The sequence below is a fragment of the Zalophus californianus genome, chromosome 3, assembly GCF_009762305.2.
Source record: "Zalophus californianus isolate mZalCal1 chromosome 3, mZalCal1.pri.v2, whole genome shotgun sequence".
NCBI classification, from domain to species: domain Eukaryota; kingdom Metazoa; phylum Chordata; class Mammalia; order Carnivora; family Otariidae; genus Zalophus; species Zalophus californianus.
In genome coordinates this window covers 106957342-106980117 of record NC_045597.1, presented here as the reverse complement: position 1 = coordinate 106980117, position 22776 = coordinate 106957342, and the positions used below count along the sequence as shown (strand labels likewise).

General features: G+C 34.3%; 1 protein-coding gene across 1 annotated transcript in view; it reads left to right on the top strand.

Annotated features, from left to right (window-relative positions):
- Positions 1-22776, top strand: part of LRP1B (LDL receptor related protein 1B) — a 1883216-nt gene that overhangs the window by 1729700 nt on the left and 130740 nt on the right. The window contains 5 exon segments of the mRNA XM_035726875.1: positions 1306-1412; positions 7006-7135; positions 8811-8917; positions 9258-9390; positions 16633-16755. Of these exon segments, the coding sequence (XP_035582768.1) occupies positions 1306-1412; positions 7006-7135; positions 8811-8917; positions 9258-9390; positions 16633-16755 (600 nt within the window).

Here is a 22776-nt window from a genome sequence, read left to right as displayed (position 1 = left end):
ACCCTATAGCTAGAAACTGAGTGATTGTGTAGAGCAATATTGAAATGCAGGCTGAAATAGCCACAATCTTTTTGCAGAAAATTAGGCTTCATATGGATACTCCTTAAATTAAAATTCTGTTATTCCTCCTTCACTTGAGTAAGAGTATTGTGTGTGAGGCAGCTGTAAATACAGTTAATGAGTAGAGAAAACAAAAAGGGGTCTTTCATCATGCCAGATATCAGTTCTATTTAGAGAACAAAAACTAAACAAGAGATGATCTCTAGCAGTCATATCAATTACCTGCAGGCAAAAATTCCTAAAACCCTACTTCATTGTTCAGGTGAAACATACTCCATATCAGAGTTAAGCCAAGTAGCAAGTCATACTTTTTGGCTTATATCCTATGTGGAAGATGGTGAAGCATAATTAAATCAATAACTGGCAAATTATCTAAAATGGCAAGTAAATGATACAGGGCATAAGCAAACAGTTGCATAAACAAAGAGGCAGTTTTTAAAAAGAGATCCTCCTTGGGTGCCTGGGTGGCTCAGTTGGTTAAGCAACTGCCTTTGGCTCAGGTCATGATCCTGGAGTCCCCGGATTGAGTCCCACATCGGGCTTCCTGCTCAGCGGAGAGTCTGCTTCTCCCTCTGACCCTCTTCCCTCTCGTGCTTTCTATCTGTCATTCTCTCTCTCTCAAATAAATAAATAAAACCTTTAAAAAAATTAAAAAATAAAAAGAGATCCTCCTTCTGTCCCTTCCACTCTTACCTACCCAGTCATGTCCAATAATATCCCCATGTGCCCTTCTTTTTTAATGAACTCTCGATTTTTCTGGAGGCAAAACTGAAGAATTAGAAAGTCATTAGAATGCAAAGTAGAAGTCAAGAGGCACAGACTAGACTTACTACTCAATAAATAGCCCCATAGGTACAGAGTCACAAAATGTCTTACTTACTTTAACTAAATGCATAAAATGACAGAATTCCAACAACTGGAAAAGATTTGTTATTATGCAATATGTAGATTTTTATGTCTTTTATTTTACTTTGATGTTGTCTTTTTACTAAATGGTAGGCTATCTTTTGTCTTTTCTTCAATTTGTTTCCGTAATACCGCTTTCTATTCAGGACTTTAGAATACATTTGAAAAATCATTATATTATGTCCCAAAGATGCTCCATGAAACACTTTTTCTAAGCAATTTATTGGTTCTGCTTGGCTAACCTCTTTTTTCTTAATGCTACTTCATACTATATGTCGTATAAATTTAGAACGCAGTTGCATATAATAGAATAAACCTGTGCTGTTTTTCTGTCCCCAGAGCCACAGACCTGCACACTAAAAGATTTTCTCTGTGCCAATGGGGACTGCGTTTCTTCAAGGTTCTGGTGTGATGGAGATTTTGACTGTGCAGATGGCTCTGACGAGGTAGGCAACTTTGCAAAACCAAACAAAAAAGAAAGTTCTTTAAAGTCGCATTTATAATTAGTATTATTCAATCCAGTGAGTGTGACATGGACAGTTCTGAAATGCACTTTACTCCTGACACAGTGAGATAAGTAGCATTATGTCTAAGTGCTGTGCCGCACACACCCAGCACAGGGAATGGCTCTTGCGCTACTATTGACAGTTAATTTTATAACCTGTTTTACCTCAAGTGGTGAATGGCTGGGTTGGGCATAGGCTGTTTGGAAACCTTATTCCCTATAGCTGATGCCTTTGCCATCTGTGAATTTGTTCATAAATTTGCTACAGTATTCATAGTCAGGACTAATATTTTTATGCATTTTAAACAGTTTCTTCTCCCCCGTCTCTTTCTTCAGTAGATACAGTCTTGTAGACTTCGATGTGGGTCATCAATTTTCATGAAACCACAGGTTCAGCTTTGCTTAGATGATGAATCACAATCCATTTATAATACGGTCTATGTACACACAGCTTAAGTGAAAAAGTTTAGAATATCTCTGGATAATTCTGTAAACTTAGATTGTGTTAATGCTTATAATACTTCACACAATTTATTATTTATGCACCTATGTATTTGTGTCTCAGCTGTTAATTACTCCATAAAGCTTTAAAAAAAAAAGCATATGACACAGAGTTAATATTTTTTTCTCGATCAAATCTAAAGTGAACTGTAATCCTTTCCAATATCATAGAAAAGTCCAGTAATAGTCACTTTTCATGATTTTCTCTGTTAATGATTTTCCATATTAATATCAGGACCACAGCACTGGTGAAATCAAGCCTAGTCAGAGATAAAGGAAAAATGAGTCTGGTCTCAGTGGCCACCATGGTTCCTTCTAGGGTACAAAGACTTCTGAGAGCTCTGCTGCCCTGGAAGTTCTCACATACAGACCTTCCCCTCAGGAAGGTCCTTCCATTGACTATAGGTTTGCCTAGAGAGAATCTTCTTGGCTGCTCTAGATTTTCTGTGTTTCAGGTCAAACTTCCTTAGTCATCCACTGATATTCTGCATCTTTGGGAGATACTGTAAGTCTCTACTATTTATAGAACCCACACAGACTTGTTCTTTCCCAGTCTTGAGGTATTCCTCTTAAGATTGGACAATTCTCCATTCTCACACTGTGTTGGAAAAGTCCCCAGTCACATTCAGGAGCCTAGATTTTGAAAACAATTGTATTTAACTTCTCACTTAAAGGCCAGAAAACCTAAACCTTGAGGTTGCAAGGGTTTCTTAGGAGAAGTTGAAAAATACCACTTATATTCATGGGGCTATTCACAAACAAGTCAAAATAAAATTTAAAAAAATTCATAGGGGAGCTAAATTCTTACATTGCCCAGCTACATATTTACTTAGTATCCATTTATTTAAAAACTACCTTAAAAGGGGACACCTGGGTGGCTCAGTCGGTTAAGCATCTGCCTTTGGCTCAGATCATGATCCCAGGGTCCTGGGATCAAGTCCTGCATCAGGCTCCTTACTTAGCAGGGAGTCTGCTTCTCCCTCTCCCTCTGCTGCTCCCCCGGCTTGTTCTCTCTCTCTCTCTGTCAAATAAATAAATAAAATCTTTAAAATAATTATCTTAAATGTTTCACTTTTTCATATAAACTCATCCATACCATGGAAGTTTTTTTTTTTTTCTTTAAAAAATATGTTTCACCAGCCCTGTGTAATCTGAAACATCAAGAGGTGGGGATATACTGCTTAAAGCTTATGATTTCATCTTCTATGTTATTCACTAGCTATCCAAGGCACATAAACAAACTCAAATACTTCTTTTTCAAAATCTTATTCAAGTGAAAGTAGATATTCTTATTAACACCATTTATCTCGTGCCCTAAGTTCATGGACTTAGTAGTTCTTTGATGGCTGAATGGAACTCCATTACCCAGACATTTTCATGATAAAGCCCCTAGGGAATCAAAATAACTTTCTTAAAAGTGGTCTTTCTCTACATTTAACAGCCATTTAGTATAGTCTATAAGTAATGAAGTGTCTAACACTATGGGCAGTTGATTCCTCTTTTCTTTGTAAGGGTTAGAATGACAGGTTGCATTGACAAACAAACAAAGAAGCAAACAAAACGGTGAACTGAACAAAAGGCTAGAAAGCCAAATTACATACAGGATTCTCTCATCTTGGGAACAAAAGATAAAGTTGTGAGTTTTTGTAAGGATGTTAACTGATAATGTAATTAGCTTGTTAATATCCAGCCAAAACAATAATAATAATAATAAAAACTTGGATCAACATCATTGGGTATCACATTAGTGGCAGAAAAGAATTATTTAAAGTGACTTAAAAAAAAGTATTTGGGGGCACCTGGGTGGCTCAGTCGTTAAGCGTCTGCCTTTGGCTCAGGTCATGATCCCAGGGTACTGGGATCGAGCCCCACATCGGGCTCCCTGCTTGGCAAGAAGCCTGCTTCTCCCTCTCCCACTCCCCCTGCTTGTGTTCCTTCTCTCGCTGTGTCTCTCTCTCTGTCAAATAAATAAATAAAATCTTTAAAAAAAGAAAAGTATTTGGCCTCTGCATCAAGTATACTGCATTGTATGGACAAAAAAAAATGCAAAGGAATCTTAAACTGTGTTCATACACTTGTTAATAACATTGGTTTTGCTAATTTGAAACTTGTATATATTGAGAGCAGGATAGATCAAATGCTTAGTTATTTTCATATTATTCACACTCAGAATTTTTAAGTAAAAGAAAGGAGATACAAATGTAGGAACAAAAAAAGTAAAAATTCTGTAATATCAAATTCATAAGTATCAATAAGAGATTTTGATTAATCTTTCTCTGTCTAAAAATGTATAATTCCCAGCTAAACTGATGACAGTCTAAAACTGATGACATCTCAGCATTATTAACTATCCCTAACATTCACATAATGGCCTCTAAATACCATTTTCCAATTAAAGGAGACAAAACTCCTTTGAGAAATGTCCAGTTCTAGATCTGAGAAAGGAAATTGACTAACATCTTGTTAAGACAGAACAAGACTATTAGCATAGTGTCTAGAATACATAAGAGCTAATTGAAGGGGTTTCTACTAATCAAAGGGACAACTTGGATATCAGAAAAAAGAAAAATGACTATAATGGATTGAAATACAATAAATGTATAAAAATACATGTGTTATAATAATGCTTTAAAAAAAACCAAAAAGCTCATTAGACGTTAGATGTTACAAAGGTATCCTTTTTTAGGATCCAGTCAGCCAAATTCAGAATGTGGGGCATTCAATAGAACAAATGACCTAGTGTCTTCAAGTAGTAAATGACATTAAAACAAAAAAAAAAAAACAAATAAGCAAACAAAAAACCTAGGAGAATGGGAAATATTCATTTAAAGAAACTCAAGCCAAATTCAAAGTGTAAACTTCTTTTAGATCTTTATTTTACCGAATAATGTCTTAATCTAGTTTAAAAAATGAGAACATTTTGGATATTGATTGGGAATGACTTTATACTAAGGAATTTTTTGCAAATTTTGTGATATTGTTAATGTTCTCATACTATTGTTGTTATGTTAAATAATCCAGACTATAAATAAGTGTGGTGGAGGAGGATATTTGAAACATGAATAGTAAAGTGCTGATCATTGTTAAACAAGCATGATGGGCCCATGGGGTTCATCATTCTATTCTTTCTTTCTGTATGCTTTTAAGAGTCTAAAATAATAATTGAATAACCTGCAAATGTAGACATACACACTCATCAACAATACTGTGATTTATTTTGGATTAAAATCTTCTGATAGAAAAAGTATCTAGAAGTGCAATCTTCTATATTGCTGACAGTACAGATACACCAGTATGACTCGTTATAGAACTCTTTTACTTAAATTGCTTTATTACTGAGATAATCATTCACTAATTCTACAAATACATACTGAGCGGTTATTTAAATCATGGCACAGTATTAGATATTTGATTCACAAAAACGTATGATCCCCATCCATACAGACATGATCCCTATTCCACTGTAAATGAAATACATGTAATTTTAATTTATATTCCTTGTTTTCTACATTTGCTACCTCATTCATTCTTCCTTCATTCATTCCAGTGGCAGTTTTTATTAAGTGCTTACTATGTCCCAGCTACCATACTGAACACGGCAGATAAAATGGTGAACAAAACATCTGAAATCCCTTTCTCATGACCAGTGCATGGATATTTCTCCAATGTCTTCTACAACAGTTACCATTACATAGTTTACACCTCAGCTATACCAAATTTCTAATTATTCTTACACATGGAAAACCTTTCCTTAAATACTTCCATTTCTGTTTAAACTTCCTCCATGAAGCTTTTCCTAAAAACCTTGAGAATCCATATATTTAAAATTATATTCATTTATTTTGACAGATAACGCATTTTATTACAGTTGTTGGTTTAGGTGCTGGTCTTTCCTGTTAGTCTATGAGTTTAAGAAATACAGGGAATAAGTCTTAGTTTTCTTTGGATTCTTATTTAAGAAACTCTGGTAACTGGCAAACCCTCAATACTCGAGAAAAGAAGGGAAAAAGAAAAGCAGAAAGAAAAAAATCAATTATATAGCAGGCAGTCTAATTAAACTACCACCAGCAAAGAGAAAATTACAGGAATTTAGAAAGTAAACGCCCTTTCTTTACTTGGGGATGACACTGGGAAGAAGCAGAGAGGTATAGTTTAACATGCTTCACTTACTGTGAGTTTCATAAGCTGTGAGTGCTATACCTTTTGTGAAAGGAACAGGCAAGTACAGTACATTTTGGCTAGAATAGAAATTACTTAACAACAGGAAAAAGTCATCCCAGCAAGACATTTCACTGGAGCATTCTGTATCAACCAGACCAGTCAGACCCAAAGAAGGTAAAATTCTAGGGGATCCCTTTTTTTGATCTCATAGGAAGAATTGAAAGTCCCCAAAGATGTATCTACCACTGTCTCGTTTGACTTCCACATAAAATCTCTATGCGAGCTAGAAGTGACAACTGTGACAGTTCATTTCACAGTTCATTAGCAACAAATGCTGAAAGTGAGGTGAAGGATTATAAACAGCAACTAATCTGTGAAGGGACAGGCAGTGAGGAAAAGGCATGGGAAGAAGGGAAAAGGAGGGACACGCGGGGAAGTTTTGCCAACACAAAACAGATTTGCCTTTGGGTTCTTTGTGTCACAGTCATGCTGTCATCCTTTCCCAATGAACTGGATGTACTTGCTTAGAAATAATTCTAAGCATCTTCATTGTCACCTATAATTATTAAATTACCCCATAACTGTCCATTGGAAAATGATCACCTCAGAGCAATTAATATGATGGAACCATGGGATCTATGCTGTTTCCTTATTTTTCTGTTTTATTATGAATCACAGAGACAAATGAAAATATAAAATTGTTACAGTTGTGCTATATAACCATGGATTTAAATGACCATCTGAGCTTCTTGTATGTGGTAATTATGGTTTCTACACTTCTAGGTTTCTATTCATAAGGTTTCTGGCTGTCTTTTGGGCTTGTAGATGTTTGTCTAAAAGCTTTGTTATCTGCATTGTGTGGCTTTTGACAGAGAAATTGTGAAACAAGTTGTTCCAAAGATCAGTTCCAGTGTTCCAACGGTCAGTGTATATCAGCAAAATGGAAATGCGATGGCCACGAGGACTGTAAATATGGAGAAGATGAGAAATACTGTGAACCAGGTAAAATAACTGAGCTGATAGTTAATTTAGCTGATATTTTAACTAGGTGTAATTTCTTTAGGCAATCATGAACCAGAAAACGGTGGCAAATGCACACACACGTTTACTATTTCAGCGACAAAACTCTAGAAATATTTGTAGGTGAATTCATTGATGTGCCCTTGCTATGTTTTGAAAGTGTTTTGGCAGGTAAGATCATTACTATGTTGGGGATCCAAGCATTACTCCTCAAAAATCGATTTTTCGGTTTCTCTATCTTTCCACAACATTTGGAATTGTTTTTTCAAGATGGCAAAATGAAAAATGTTGGAACTGTAAGTGCAATAAAAGTCAGGTTTTCAGTTATGGAAATGAAGGTTATGAAACAGAATGTAGTAGTTTCAACATGATACCAACTGAGAAATTTCTATTTCCATCTTGGTCCAAAATCAAAATAAAATTAGGAAGCAAGACCAAAGTACAGGAAAAGAACACCTAATTTATGATACATTCTTATCCCTTAAATATGGCTTTGTAAATATGCTCATTAAAACTTAATTTTTTATACTTAGGTATTTTAATAACATTATTTTACAGAAAAAAGAACTACTGGGAGAAAATTATGTTATAATCTATGTGTAACCACAAAAACATTACTTTGAGAGCCCAGGTGAGAGTAGCTGGTACAGGACACACACACACATGTTGCTATGTCCCTGTACAATGCACATGGTCTATATTGCTAATTGATCACATCTTTTTTCTTACTGAATTTAGTCTTCAGACTCCATATGAATACAGATCCCTATGCAAACACTGCCAATTAAAAGGAATTAAAATTCTAGGAAAAAGCTTTTTAGCTTCCTTGGAATAGGCAATTTTAACTGTCATTCTCTTATTTCCAGGCAAGCGCACACATATAAGTACATTTGGCTACCTAGTAGTCCAATGTAAGGCCAAGAACCCTGGAGGTTTGAATGCAAGCCTAATAAACTCAAACCTGTAGACAAAGGCAACAGTCATAATTACTATGTCAATTAATTAGATTTGGTACTGATAGTAATTTAAAATATCTACATGTTATTTTTATTTTCTATGTCATAAAGGAATACTTCAGATTCTATAGACACAGTTAATTATGTCTATATCCATGTTTAAGACCCCAAAACAAAAATACTTCTCAGAACTTATGCAAATATGACATTTATGTCAACATAGCCAGCTAGATATCATGGGGTCTTTGAGACCATGCCAAGATTTCTACTTTTAGCTTTATATGGTGCATATATAAATTAACATTCCCAAGGGTCACTAAATCCCATTACAATTTTAAAAAATAATTTGAGGCCTTTATTTTTTGAATAACTTAATTTAAAATTATGGAAAATTCATTTAACTCTTCAAAACTAAAGAGATGGAAAATATATAGATTTTTTTCCTTCTCTCTCTAGTCTGGTGAGTTGAACACTTACTGAACAGGCTATTACATCATTTTTTTAGGTATATTTAATGAAATACAATAATATTGTGAAACACGTTTTGAATAAATGTTTAATATCAGATATTGAATATAGTTTAAATAATATAAGCTATTTTCATTACTGTCTATGAATTTCTTACATGCTTACATGTTTTATCTACCAAACCAATCATTCAATTTACTGAATCTAAATCCTAACTTTATAATTATATTCAGCTTCTCCCACTTGCTCATCAAGTGAATATATATGTGCCAGCCGAGGATGTATTTCAGCATCTTTGAAATGTAATGGAGAATATGACTGTGCTGATGGTTCTGATGAGGTAAAATCTATCATTTGATTAAAATCTCTGAATTACATGAATTAGGTTCAGGAAAGCAAATGTAATAAAAGCAGAGTAAAGAGATAGATTCTTGATTCTTACACTGTCTAAAATGTTAGGACAGGTACACTGAACACAGTAATTGCAGCAAATACCTGAGTCTGCATGCTATCCATATACTAAACCCATTGTCATTTGTAGAGGTTATATTCATTAAGTCAAAATAAAAGAAAGCCCATGGTATAATAAATCTCCAGTATTGTCAGCTGCATGTTTATTTTGCCTGTGACTATATCATTATCATTAATGAAAACTGCAGTGCCCATTTGTATTTGAACAGATGGACTGTGTGACTGAATGTAAGGAAGATCAGTTTCGATGCAGAAATAAAGCCCACTGTATTCCAATTAGATGGCTCTGTGATGGTATTCACGACTGTGTGGATGGCAGTGATGAAGAGAACTGTGACAGAGGTAAGGTCTGTGTGTGTGTGTGTGTGTGCGTGCGCTTGCCTGGAAATGAGAGAATGACAGTTAAAATGTTGTGCAGAATCAATAGTGTGCTAGAGGCAGAGGATGGGATCATCAAAGGATTCTCTTTACCCATTCTTGTTTTGTTATGAAACATCCTGTTCTGAGTAAGCAAAATCTGGATAATTTTCAGACAGAGTAAGTGTCAATCTTCGTAAGACAAAAGCGACCAAAGCGCAAGTGTTTATTGTGTCCTGCCCTAAGCCTGTCGTTGGATTAGATGCTGGGTCAGGGGTAGAGACGGGAGAAGGATGCAGGGAACATAACCTCTATAGCCATTACTATAAAAGTATTTTTGGTATACGTTTCTCTTCCACATTGCTTGCCTTACTATGAAAAAATAATAACATATGGCATACTCTATTACACATACTAATTTGTTAGATCATATATAGGTTGCAGGTTGTGCCTCAAATTTCCTTTTTGCCATATGGTTGAGAAAATGACCTACATTTTTTGTCAGTCTGGAAGACAGCTTTCAATTTTGTAGTGCATTGTTTTCTAGCTATGTGAAAGTATTTCCTAACAGGTAACAACTTTTTAATTGTAATTCCCTACATTAAAAGCAGCATTTGTTACTACTTTAAAGTTAGTGAGATGAAAGCAAAGAAATTGTGGGGCGAAGCTTAAAATGATCATAAACTCTATAATTCTTATTATTTTCATAATGTTAAATAAGTTGTTTAAATGCAACATTTTTTTAAGCTGCTTACAAAAGTCTCTCAATGGACTTTACATTTCAGAATATTTGGAATATCATCGACAGAGATGATACTAGATATTGACGTATGTTGCAAGGCATTTGAACATGTACTCGGGGTTTATACAGTTTAAATATACCTTTGCAACTACATGGTTGGAGCTAGAGATTATAATGCTAAGTGAAACAAGTCACGCAGAGAAAGACAAATACCATATGATTTCACTTATATGTGAAATTTAAGAAACAAAACAAATGAACAAAGGGAAAAAAAGGGGCAAATCAAGAAATAGACTCTTAGCTAGAGAGAGAACAAACTGATAGTTACAGAGGGGAGGCGGGTGGAGGGATGGGTGAAATAGGCAATGGGGATTAAGGAGTGCACCTTGTAATGAGAACTGGGTGTTGTATGGAAGTAATGAATCACTATATTGTACAACTGGAATTAATATTACACTGTCTTTTAACTAACTGGAATGTAAATAAAAACTTCAGGGGTGCCTGGGTAGCTCAGTCATTTGAGTGTTTGCCTTTGGCTTGGGTCATGATCCCAGGGTCCTGGGACTGAGCCCATATTGGGCTCCCTGCTCAGCCGGGAATTTTCTTCTCCCTCTCCTCCCCGCTTGTGTTCTCGATCTCTGTCTCTCTCTCTCAAATAAATAAATAAGTAAAATCTTTTAAAAAATCTTTAAAAAAAGAAAAAAAGAAAATATTTACTTCTATAAAAATTTAGTCACTCAAAGAAAAATATCCTCCATTTTCTTTAATATTAGATCAAATGTTTATGATTTGCTAAGATCTCCATCCCAAACCTGACAACGTGTTATAATATTCAGCAGAAGAAATCCTAGTTCTCATTTGGAACGTGCAGTGCATTAAATAGAGCCATAAAAGGTTACACTTCCCAAATAGCTGTTTCTACTTTTGGTTAAGTTCTCACATTCACATTCTATCATTGGTCACTTTAGAGACAGCAAACTTTGTAGACATTCTGACACCAAAACTCTTAAATACAGTCATATTCTAAGACTCAAGACAATTAAGTTACTCTTTTTCCATTTTCTAGCTAATTAGCCCCAGCCCCTCAATTTCAGTCTCTGTCACCAGTCTGGCTCTTTCTCTCATTGCTTCTTGCCTGGGCTCATGTAATACCATGTAATTGGACTCTAATACATTCTACTCACTGCTGCCAGGTTCATCTTACTGAAGTGTAACTCTGATTATGTCAAGGTTTGCTCAAAGTTCTTCCTTCCTGGTTATATACAAATATGGCAGTCAGGGTTACAAAAGAATGATCCTATTTTACCTTCCTACCCTTATACTCTATTACTTCTCTTTATGTATCATATATCCTAGCCAAACTGAAGAATAAATCTAGCAACATTTTCCATGCTTTTCAACATCTTTCCTGATTCCCCTGCTATTTCCACCATCTCAGTACCTTTGCCAATAAAAATTATATGTATCCTTTCAAGTCCATTCAGTTGTGACTGTCTTCAACCAAATTGAAGTCTCTTATGGAATTTCCCTAGCAACCCTTTGATTTCATTCATGTTATCATATTCTTCCTTCTAGTATAATTACTTCTGTATTAGTTGACTAAGTTTCCCCTGTTGGAATGTGAGTTTCTTAATGTAAAAAATTAGGTATGCAAACAGAATGAGGAAATGCATTCCAGGGAGTGGGATCATTATGCACAAAGTCTCAGAGGTGAGAGAAAGTTTAAGTGTTTAGGAGCTATAAGTAATTGAAGATTCATGATATAGAATTTGGTTTTAATATTAAGGATAATGAGAAGTTTTCCAAGACTTTTAAAGAGTCTTCAAATATATTTTTTTTTCAAAAGGAGAGAGTGGTAGAATTTGTACTGTATAATAGCACAGAGAATTTACTGAAATGGTATTCAAAAGATCAAGCTTCTTGTCTTACTTCTAGGAGCCTTTCTTTTTTTTTTTTTTAAAGATTTATTTATTTATTCATGAGAGAGAGAGAAACAGAGGGAGAAGCAGGCTCCCAAGGAGCAGGGAGCCCGATGCGGGACTCGATCCCAGGACCCTGGGATCATGACCTGAGCCGAAGGCAGACGCTTAACCATCTGAGCCACCCAGGCGCCCTCTAGGAGCCTTTCTATGCTCATTTTTCATACTATTAAATCCAACCACAGTGAAATGTCACCAAGGACTATAGGAATATCTAGAAAGTGAGTGAGTGAGTGTGTGTGTGTGTGTGTGTGTGTGTGTGTGTGTAAGGGCAATCCTGTCAGGATTTATATATTTTTTAAATATTAAATTTCATAAGAAATGTTTGTTTGAACAAAGAATTCTGGGTTAAAAATCAAACATTACAGTAAAAAAAAAGAAAGAACAGTATAACATTTGAAATCTGAGTTGTCTTTTAGATTTAAAATGACTCTACTAAAAGTTTAAGCTTACTGATTAAAAAAGAGTTGAGAGCCTTTAATTCAATCATTTACAAATGTGTCAAAGCTCCCCTTCCATCAATACTCATGTTTCTAACTTTCCTTGGATTTCTTTGCTGCCAGGTAAATTCCAGTGAATTATCTTGGTGGTTAAAGTATTTGATCCTGTATGGATGTAACTTAAGGCATGATTGAGTTCACATTTCTAGTATTTAACTTACCTCCAGCAAGTGGTTTAGGTACTGGATAAATGTACTTCAAGACATTGAGGAAATGGAATGCCAGAATAAACATTTGTCCTGTTAAATCTTACTTCACTCATCCTAGATCTGGACACATGAACTAAGTATTGGGGGCTGGAAGGCAATAGGGACGCAGGAATATTTCCCAAGTGAATCAACTTTACTAGTTTACTTTAAAAAGGTGAATCCCCAAATACTGTGGAAATAAAAGCAGCATTCATATTTTTAAAGGTAAAACATGTTGCCTCAAGGAAACTTGGTGTTTGTTTTGGTCTGAGCTCCCAAACTTGACTCTTCTTAGCAATTTTGGTGGGCAAGATTGCAAATTATTCTTTTTAGTAATCATCAGCTCAAAAATGTGTTAACTATTTTTGAAAATTATAAAATATTATCATATATTAAACTCCCTCCACCTAAATGAAAATGGGAACTCTAGATGTTTATTTTCAGTGATGATGGCCTGTCCAGATTTCTATGAACCTGCCAAAAGCTCAGTTACATTTAGACATAGGTTATTGTTTATATATGAACACACACACTTTTATATTTTTCTAATAATCTTCTGTTGAGCTTATTAAGAACAAGACTAATGACTAAGAAACTGAAATTTTGATCCACCTAATCTGTTTATACCTTTCTTGTTGCTTATGTGTGCCTTATGCCATTTTAAAATAAGCATTTTATGTAGACTCAAGATGTCATGGTAGCCCCATGATGCATTTTTTTTAAATGCAAATTCTTTATGGTACAATAGGAAGCCTTTAGTGAATTATCACAAAATATTTGCCTTATTCTACAATTGTGATTTCATTTATATTTCTCTTCTTCTTAATAAAAATAGTAATATGCCCAACACTCTTATGGGGAAAATTATGTTATCTAATGTGATACCTTTGGGGACTCATTTTTTTTTCCTTTTAAAAAGACTGATGTGCCACAAATAGAACTCTGTAAAATAATCAGAGGATGTCAAGAGTTCACAAATTTTGTTTGAATATAATCCATTGTAAAATGGAACATGCAATGAGATTTAGTCATGAGAGAATCTTTATTCTGAAAGAATATAACTTTCATATTCCATGGATTTTGATATTGAATGAAGCAAATATTCACCTCCTATCAATAGTCATATCTTAAGTTCTTTAATACTAAAGACTGTACATGTTATCTTTTTGTTGTTTTCAGACAGAGTTGTTAAGTGGTAATACATTTTCTTGCATGGGTTTTGGTAATTGAAATTATTGTTAGAATTAGGACATTTTAAAACTGAACACTGCCGAAGTTGAAAGAAAGGGGCACCCCAATGCCAGATATTATATTGGCAGTCTTACATGGTGATACTCACCTTGGTGGACTCACCAAGGACTTGCCTTTTTCCATATTTTAGAGTTTGCTGTTCTTCAGAGATGCCAACGTAGGATGTACTAGTTCTGTTAAGCATTTTTGCAGGAACTCTTAGAACTGTTCAGATTGATATCACTGTAACATCTTGGCCTCAGCTTCAACTATTACTTAGATTCTAAGCAATCGAACTATACTTCCTTAATCATCTCTCTCTACCATGAACCCTATCAAGTTTTTAAAAAGTTGAATTTCTTCCTCACCTTATACGTCACAGAAATAATTAAAAATCTTGAGCTTTATTCAATATCTGGTCACCAAATTAACAAGTCTACCTATTACTGTGCCTAGCCTAACCTTTCCCCTGTTCCTCCCTCTTGAAATGGGAGACTTGTTTCACCTCCAGTCGAAGGATGATCCTTTTAATTTAGTTTAGATCTCAAATCCTTCACAATTTCTGGATTCTCAAGGAATTCATTGTAACCATTAGCTTTTCTTTCTTCTGTATCTTCAAGCTAGTTTGTCTACTGAATTATTCTCAGAAGGACTTAACATATATCAAATACCTGTTTTACTCCATACAAGCTACCAGGCTCTCTTACTTACCTAACTTCCTCCTTTCTTCCTCCCCTTTAAGGCCAAACTCCTGAAGGGGATGGATGATTACAGTAACTACTACTTTTTCATCTAATAATAATCAACTACAAACACTTCACAATCTACCACCAGTTCACTGAACCTCCTCTCTTAGCATTATATAAATGTGCTAACTACTACCTTCTTGTTGGAACACTTCTCAGGTATTTCTCCAACTCTGGTGACTTTTTCTGTCCCTTTTGCCGACTCCTCCTGATTTCCTCTGTTTTGTTCTAAATTTCAAATAACAACTACATTCTGATTGTTCCCAGCTATATATTTACAGCTAAGAACCTATCTTATATTTTAGATGCACTTATCCACTATCCTATTAAATATCACTACATGGTTGTCTTCCTAGTATCTTAAATGAATTGTGTCATTATTTCTATTAAGCTCGCCCTTCCTGCTGTATTCCTTTATTTTTGTAGAATACCAACATTTACTAAATGGTCCAAATAAATAAAAAATGGAGTACTATGTTTGACTGCTCATTCTCCTTGCCACTTTCACCTTTTTAACCATCAGATCCTGAGGATTCCACCTCCTGAAGCACTTTCAAACATAGCTACTTTAAATCAAATATCAACAGTTCTCTTCTGCATTGCGGTAACCCCTCTTCAGATTGGTCTTTTTTCCTCTAGCCTTGGCTTTATTCTTGCTACCTTCATTTCCAAGTTCTCCACATTCTAGCTATTGTTATCATGCTAAAAGCCAAATCTCATTCTGTCATTTGCTAAATTAAATCTTTGCTATTGTAAGTGAATTATTAAAGATCTGTATACAAGTCAAAACTCAACAAGATGAGCTGTTTGACCCTCATAAGCCCAGGCTTATTATTCCCTCCAAAGTGCATCCACAAAATGAACAATGCTTTCTTCCAGGATTTTCCGGTCTTGCAAAGATGAGCACTATCACTCCCCACCCCATGTTTTAATAAACATATCCACTTTTAAATATGTTAATACCTTCAGTCATCAAATCTATCTAATATAGAAACCATATTTATTATCTTATGTATGAGGTTCAAATAGGTAGTGAAATTATCTGAGAGCAATCTTATTTATCTTAATTCTGAATTCCCATCAAGTTACTTTCCCCAACCATTGCAGTTTCCACTATATATTATTACATATCTAGACATACAACCGGAGCTTATTAGTATTTTGGTTCCTTTGCATATGATAGATATACTTAATTTTGAATGAGCATATCTTTGTATTTAATTGTGAAAAGAGAAAAATGCAAACATAGACAAAATACACAAAAATCAGGTACACTACTGTACAATTTTTATAAGTATAACTGTAATATTTCACCACATCACCAACTTCCAATTCTGTTATAAAATTAACTGATTATCTGTGATTGCAAAAACTTTTTATTGGTTAATCTGTCTTCAGCAATTCAGTTTGTTAGTTTCCAGATATAACTGAATTAAACTATAATAATTTTGAAAGTGTTTTTCTTTCCAGAACAACACAATTTTTACATTGAAAATTAATACTATTTAAAATCTAAGTTTCTTTACAGTAACATCAAAAGTATGTGAAATGGAAGATAATTTATATTTGAGAAAACTTTCTTCTAACATCTTACCCGTATTTTCTAAAGGAAATATGATATACTTGGGTAATATCAGATTGTTTTGAAAAGTAAACCATGAGTAACGTAAAAAAAAAAAAAAGTTCGCATACTGCTTGTCCCTAGTACTGTACAGGAAAAATATATAAGGAAGTGAAAAACTGGGTACTGTGCTAAGATAATTAGAGGAATATGTGTCCTGTTGACTGGCATTAATTATGCTACATCTCTATGTCTCTTTTTCTGTTTTGTTTAAAATAAAGGAGGAAATATATGTAGAGCAGATGAGTTTCTCTGCAATAATTCCCTTTGCAAACTACATTTCTGGGTGTGTGATGGAGAAGACGACTGTGGAGACAACTCTGATGAAGCCCCTGATATGTGTGGTATGGCATTTCATGTGGGTGTAGATTATACTATCACCTCCAGATCTAATATACTGGTGTGAATCAATGAAGTGGTGAGGTAAACCACAAAGTCTGCCATCCTGGGGTTAGGTAGAGACAGATACAGCTTTTGTTCAGGTAATAAGAGATTACCCTGTCCTAAGTTGATGACTTTACAGAGACACCCCCTAAATCTGAACTTGCACATGTCAACACTATTCAAAAGATAGTTTATGGTCTGTCTGGGAAAATTTAGAGTAGTTGAACTTTTGAATTGTGTAAGGTTCATATAAGGACTTTGGCTTTGTACCAAATTGGTTATTTAGGCTAAAACATTTTTTCTTGGACAGAGAAGTACATGGAAAAAAATGTGAATAATAAAATCATGTAGTTCCACAAATTACCCACTGCTGAGACCAGTGTTGTTCAGAGAAGGGAGGTATATATGGAGGTAATATGTAAATATATTGATATATTTTAATATGCAAGCGTATTGATATATTTTGTTATGTAAATATATTAATACATTTAAATATGTTATTTCTTCATATATGTTCTATATTATAAATATAAATATATCAGTATATATTTAATATATATTTAGACCTAGGCAGAGAACTGAAATTAGGAGTTATATAACATTTCAATCTGAAAATTTTAACAAAAGTTATTGCTTCTTCAAATTCGTTACTCCTGACTCTTGATAATTGTCAGGAGTGTACTTATGCGATCAGCAACTATAAATATCCAATTTCATATCACCAAAGTGAAGGATTTCTTATAAGTAGCAAACATTTTTAGTCTCTTCTTCTTATTCTATCTAATCTCAGTAAAAAAAGTATTTTACCTCTAAGTTAAAGAAAAATACTACTACTTTGGATATAATTAAGTAGCACGTCAGGTGAATTATAGAAAACATAGCATGAGTATATATACTTAAATCCTTTGTTCTATTTGGTGCACTAAGTTAAATCAATATTTCTTGATAGATGATGACATTGACTACTGATGTTACAATTGAATAAAAAAACTAAAACACAGAGGCAGCTTTATTTTTAAAAAAGATTTAAAACTTAAAAATGACAGTCTTTGGGAAGTGTTCTCTATAGACACAACTAATGAGAGACATAACTAAGTTTCAGTTTTAGTTCTACATAATCTTACACAATAGACTCTAGAGAATCACCAGAGATTATATCGTTTCTGAATTATAATCCATGGAAAAATATGAGTTTTTATACCAATATCAAGCCAGAACCAATTATTTTTATAAAGTATATATAGATAGATAGATCTCTATATCTATCTATCTATATCTATAATTTTTTCTAACCTTTATTCCATTTCAGCACACAACTAGTGAGTGGAATAGGAAATGGTTGCTAACTAATTAACCACATGAGGCTCCAGGGTCACATCCCCAGGACCACTTCTAGGGCCAGGAAGTGATTCTCAGTGACATGCCACACAGCTGCTGGAAAACCTCAAATACAACCAGCTTGATTCTGTGCATGTTTTTAGATTCCCCTAGGTCATCAGTATAAACATTGAGTCAAGCTGTTATGTACCAGGGACTATGCTAAGTAATTGGGATTAAAAAAAAAAAAAAAAAAAAAAAGGACAGCACATGGTTCTCTTTGACAAGATCTTATTCTGATTATACAAATCAGATTTTCGTACATTATATTTCAAGCAATGGTGGAATTAAGTAAAAGGTACAGATAAGATGGAGAGGAATAAGATGAACTCTGCCTAAGGAGGAATTCAAAAACCTACAGTTTGAAGAATCCAACTGAAAAGATAGCATCGGCATTATGAACAGCATAGGGAAAAGTATCATTCATTCATTTAATAAATATTTGTTAGGATAGATACTGTTGTTATTTTGGGGAATATAATGATGAGAGAAAGAGGCATGGACCCTGATGTCAGAGAACTGAGAATCTAGTGGAGTAGGGACTCAAATGATTTCAAAAATATATGGTTACAAATAACGATATGTGCATTGAAGAAAAAGTAGAGTAAGTTATAAAAGTATAGAACAGAGAGATTTTATTGAATCTTGGGTTATGGTAAATAATATTTGAGTTTGAGTCTGAGAGATATATCACTGCCAAGTAGGTGAAAGTGATGGGGTGGAGGTAAGGTGGATGACATAATGTTGTAGGCAAAGGAAACAAGATGCAGACAACCCTCAGGCAGAGCAAACCATAGCTTATTGCAAGAACTGAAAGATCCATGTGCTTGGAGAGTACAGAACAAGGTAGATACTGGTTTAGGATGAAACTGAAAAGACAGAAGAGTCTGGAATCTTGTGAGTTTTCATAAGGATTTTTAGAGTTAGCCTAAAAGTAATTAAAAATACTAAAAGGTTTTGGGGCACCTGGTGGCTCAGTTGGTTAAGCATCCAACTCTTGATTTTGGCTCAGGTAGTGATTTCAGGGTTATGGGATCGAGCCCTGTGTTGGTCTCCGAGCTGGGTGTGCAGCCTGCTTACGATATAGATAGATAAATAAATAAATAAATAAATAAATAAATAAATAAATAAATAAATTTTTTACAAATTATTTTTTAAAAAGAATACGAAAAAGCTTTAAGTACAACAGGCATATAGTCATATTTATATTTTACATGTACTGGCTAGAAAGGGGCAAGGCTAGGTAAGATGATTGATTGCTGTACTCTAAGCAAGCCATGCTACTAGCTTGGGCTAAGATAATGATAGCACGTGATGGCAAATATACACAGACTCGAAGATGATTTGAAAAGCAAAATAAATTGGAATAAATAATAGATTAGATATATGCGGCAAAGGAGAGGAAGTTACTAAGTATAATTTGCAGGGTGTTTGTGCTTGTTCAGTTGAACACATGGGTAACATAGGAAGAGGAACAGTATTGCAAGTAAAGATTAAAAGCCTGGTTTGAGAAACATTTGAGGAGACATTCAAGTATAGATTTCATGTAGGCTCTAGATATTTGATTCTAAAGCTTAAAAAGCTGGTCTAGAGTTATAAATTTGAGAGAATAAAATGGGGTAATGAATACTATGGACTTTGTAAGACTTAGGTTGGGGGGGAAGTAAGGCATAAGAGAAGAAGGAACTTAGGATAGAATATTGAGAGCCACCAAACCTCTAAATAAATATGGGCAGCTGGAAGAGACTCAGGTGAATTACCACAAAAGAATTAAAAAAAGAAAGTGTGGCAAAAGAAATACCAAGGTAATGAAATGTATCAAGAAAGATGGAATGGTTCCTGAAAAGACAGGAAAAAATGAGTTTCAGAGCAGAGGAAAACTTAGTTTTAGATAAAAGTAGCCACCCCTTCTCTGTTATTAAAAATATTGACATGAATTGATAGACTATTTATAGATGCAGGTGGATGTCCAATTATATAATAAGGTGATGACAAACTCCCCCATCATTTTATTTCTACTTTGTAATATATGCCATAGGAAGTATATTCATGTATAGAATATGGAAGGTTGTTATTACAAGAAATTTTGAAAGGAATGCAGATTTGAATCATTATTGCAAAGGGTAAGAGAGCGACATACTATCTTCATCTGTATCTGTATCCATATCTGTCCATTTATATATACATATATATCTATATTTATATCTATATGCAGATACATATGGTTTCCAAGTAATATTTAGGGCCCATCCGGCATTAATAAATATTCATATTTGTGATATCAGTTGGTCTGTGGCATGGTCATCTGCAACGTTCCTGGTTTTCCCAGAATGCAGACATTGGAATAGCAGATGGTTTTATTCATCTAAGCTTAGGGTTTTGTTAGATAACTAAATGAGAAAGAGAAAAAGGACAGATAATCCAGATTATTTGTACTAAAATAAGTTTCTGAATGAATTCTTAGAACAGTGTCCAACATATAATAAGTTACCAATAAATATTTGTCAAATGTGTAAATTAAAAGATGGAGCATGGGATCTAATGTCAATGGAGAGGGAAATAAAGACAAAAACACTGGAGAATAGGAAAAGGTAGATCTATCAATGGGCTAAAGTTTCCCCTAAGACAGAAAAAGGACTTAATGAGACTGGTTGAATTAAAAATTTGGGAAAATAAGAAATACTGGTCAGAATTTGTAGCATACAAATTAGTGACTTTGTATATGAAGCAATTAGAGGAAACGGTATATCTAGCTGCACTTACATCAGTTAATGTTCTTATCTGCAAGCAACACAAAATATCATTGGCTAAATTAAAAAGATAAATTTATTGAAATCTACCAATATTCACAAACTTCTAGGATAGTTGGTGGCTTAGGTGAATTAGAGTAAAAGGTCATTGGGTATGAAAAACTCCAGGAGCTAAGAGATACAGCTATTTGTTGGTTTGTTCATGTGGATGTTGAAATGAGTTTGGATGGAAAACAATAACGATGGAAGAAGGTGCTACAGTCATTAGTAAACTGGGAAGGGGATGATGTTTACAAGTTTGATGAGAAAATAGCAATAAGAAAAATGAATAATAAAATGCCTGGCCATCAAAATAATAGTTTTTGTTTTTAGTTTTTTTTTTTAAAAATGGAATGTGAAGATATAGTAACAAAATTCTGAAAGCTAAAGTAGGAAATTAAGGGATATTTAAACATAAGATAACATGAGGTTTGAGCAATTTAAGAGATAATTGTAAAAGACCTAAAGGGGAGGAACTATGCTTGGAGTGGGAACCGGATTTCAATTAAGCCAAGGAGGTCAGGCAAGAAGAAGTATGGCATACTTAAGGAGCTAATAAAGTAGTATTGCTAGAATATTAAGAGTGACAAGGGATTTGTTGGTAAGAGTGGCATGGACAAAGTAATGTTTAGTCTATTATGCCATGTGAAGTACTTAAATTTTATTCTGAAAATGCTGGATAACTATGGAAGAGATGATCAGATTAATGTGGGTTGTTCTAAGGTGGGTTGTTCTGGTGCCTTTTGGAAGATCTTAGGTTAGGCAACGAAACAGAAACATTTAGGATTCTTCTACGGTTTTCTCTGAAAGAGATAGTGAAAAGCTGAGTTATTGTAATTGGTATGTATGGAGAGAAAACAAGTTTGGGGACTGTATCACCCGGATTTGTTGACTAGTAAGAGTTGAAGGTCAATAAAAGGAATGCATTTAGATTAACCCCAGACGTGCAGCTATGATGTGCTACTAACTCAACCATGGAAATAACACAAAGCTTATGTTTGGGGAGAAGGAAGTCACGGGAATGTGATAAAGAATGGAGCTTTGGACTTACTGAATTTGAAATTCCTATAGGGGATAACCTATAATCAATTGTGAGACACTAGAATTAGTGAATTGAAAGTCTTAAGGGTATAGTGTCAAGTAAATCCATGAGAATGAATGGGAATATCAGCAGAGAATTCAAGAGTGAGAAGATCAGGAAACCAATGAAAGCACCCTGGAATATTCCACATGTAAGGATAAAGTGTCATGAGAGATGTTTCCTACTCTAGGGGTGGAAGTCTTCAGATTAAATAATGATAGAAGGACAAGGGTAAAATTCTCTGGCTTTCACTGTTGTCTCTTTAGGACACACACACAGACACACACACACACACACACACACACACACAGATACATATACCCACAAATATTAAACATAAATAACAAAGATCACCTATGTGACTCAAATACATATTTACACATTTGTTTACAGAGATACAGAGTAAGAAACACAGTTATAGTATTGTTGGGACTTTTTTTTCACTGGATGACCTATTTTCAGATTTGGACCTGTAACATATGCTTTCTCAAGCTTTATCCTGTGTGAAATTGCTCTTTCAGATAGCTAAGTGTCCTGCCATGTTGTATAAACTGCAGGCATAAATTAATTTGGTACACCAAGTGAAGTCAGCTAAGATAAGGCATCTGGAAATGAGACCATGAATGTTTGGCTCTTTTTCTTACTTTATTTCATTTCAGCTGTGCACTCTGTTTTGTAGTTAATATAAATAACGAGGATCATCGCTTCTATTATCACAGATTTTCTAGTATGTA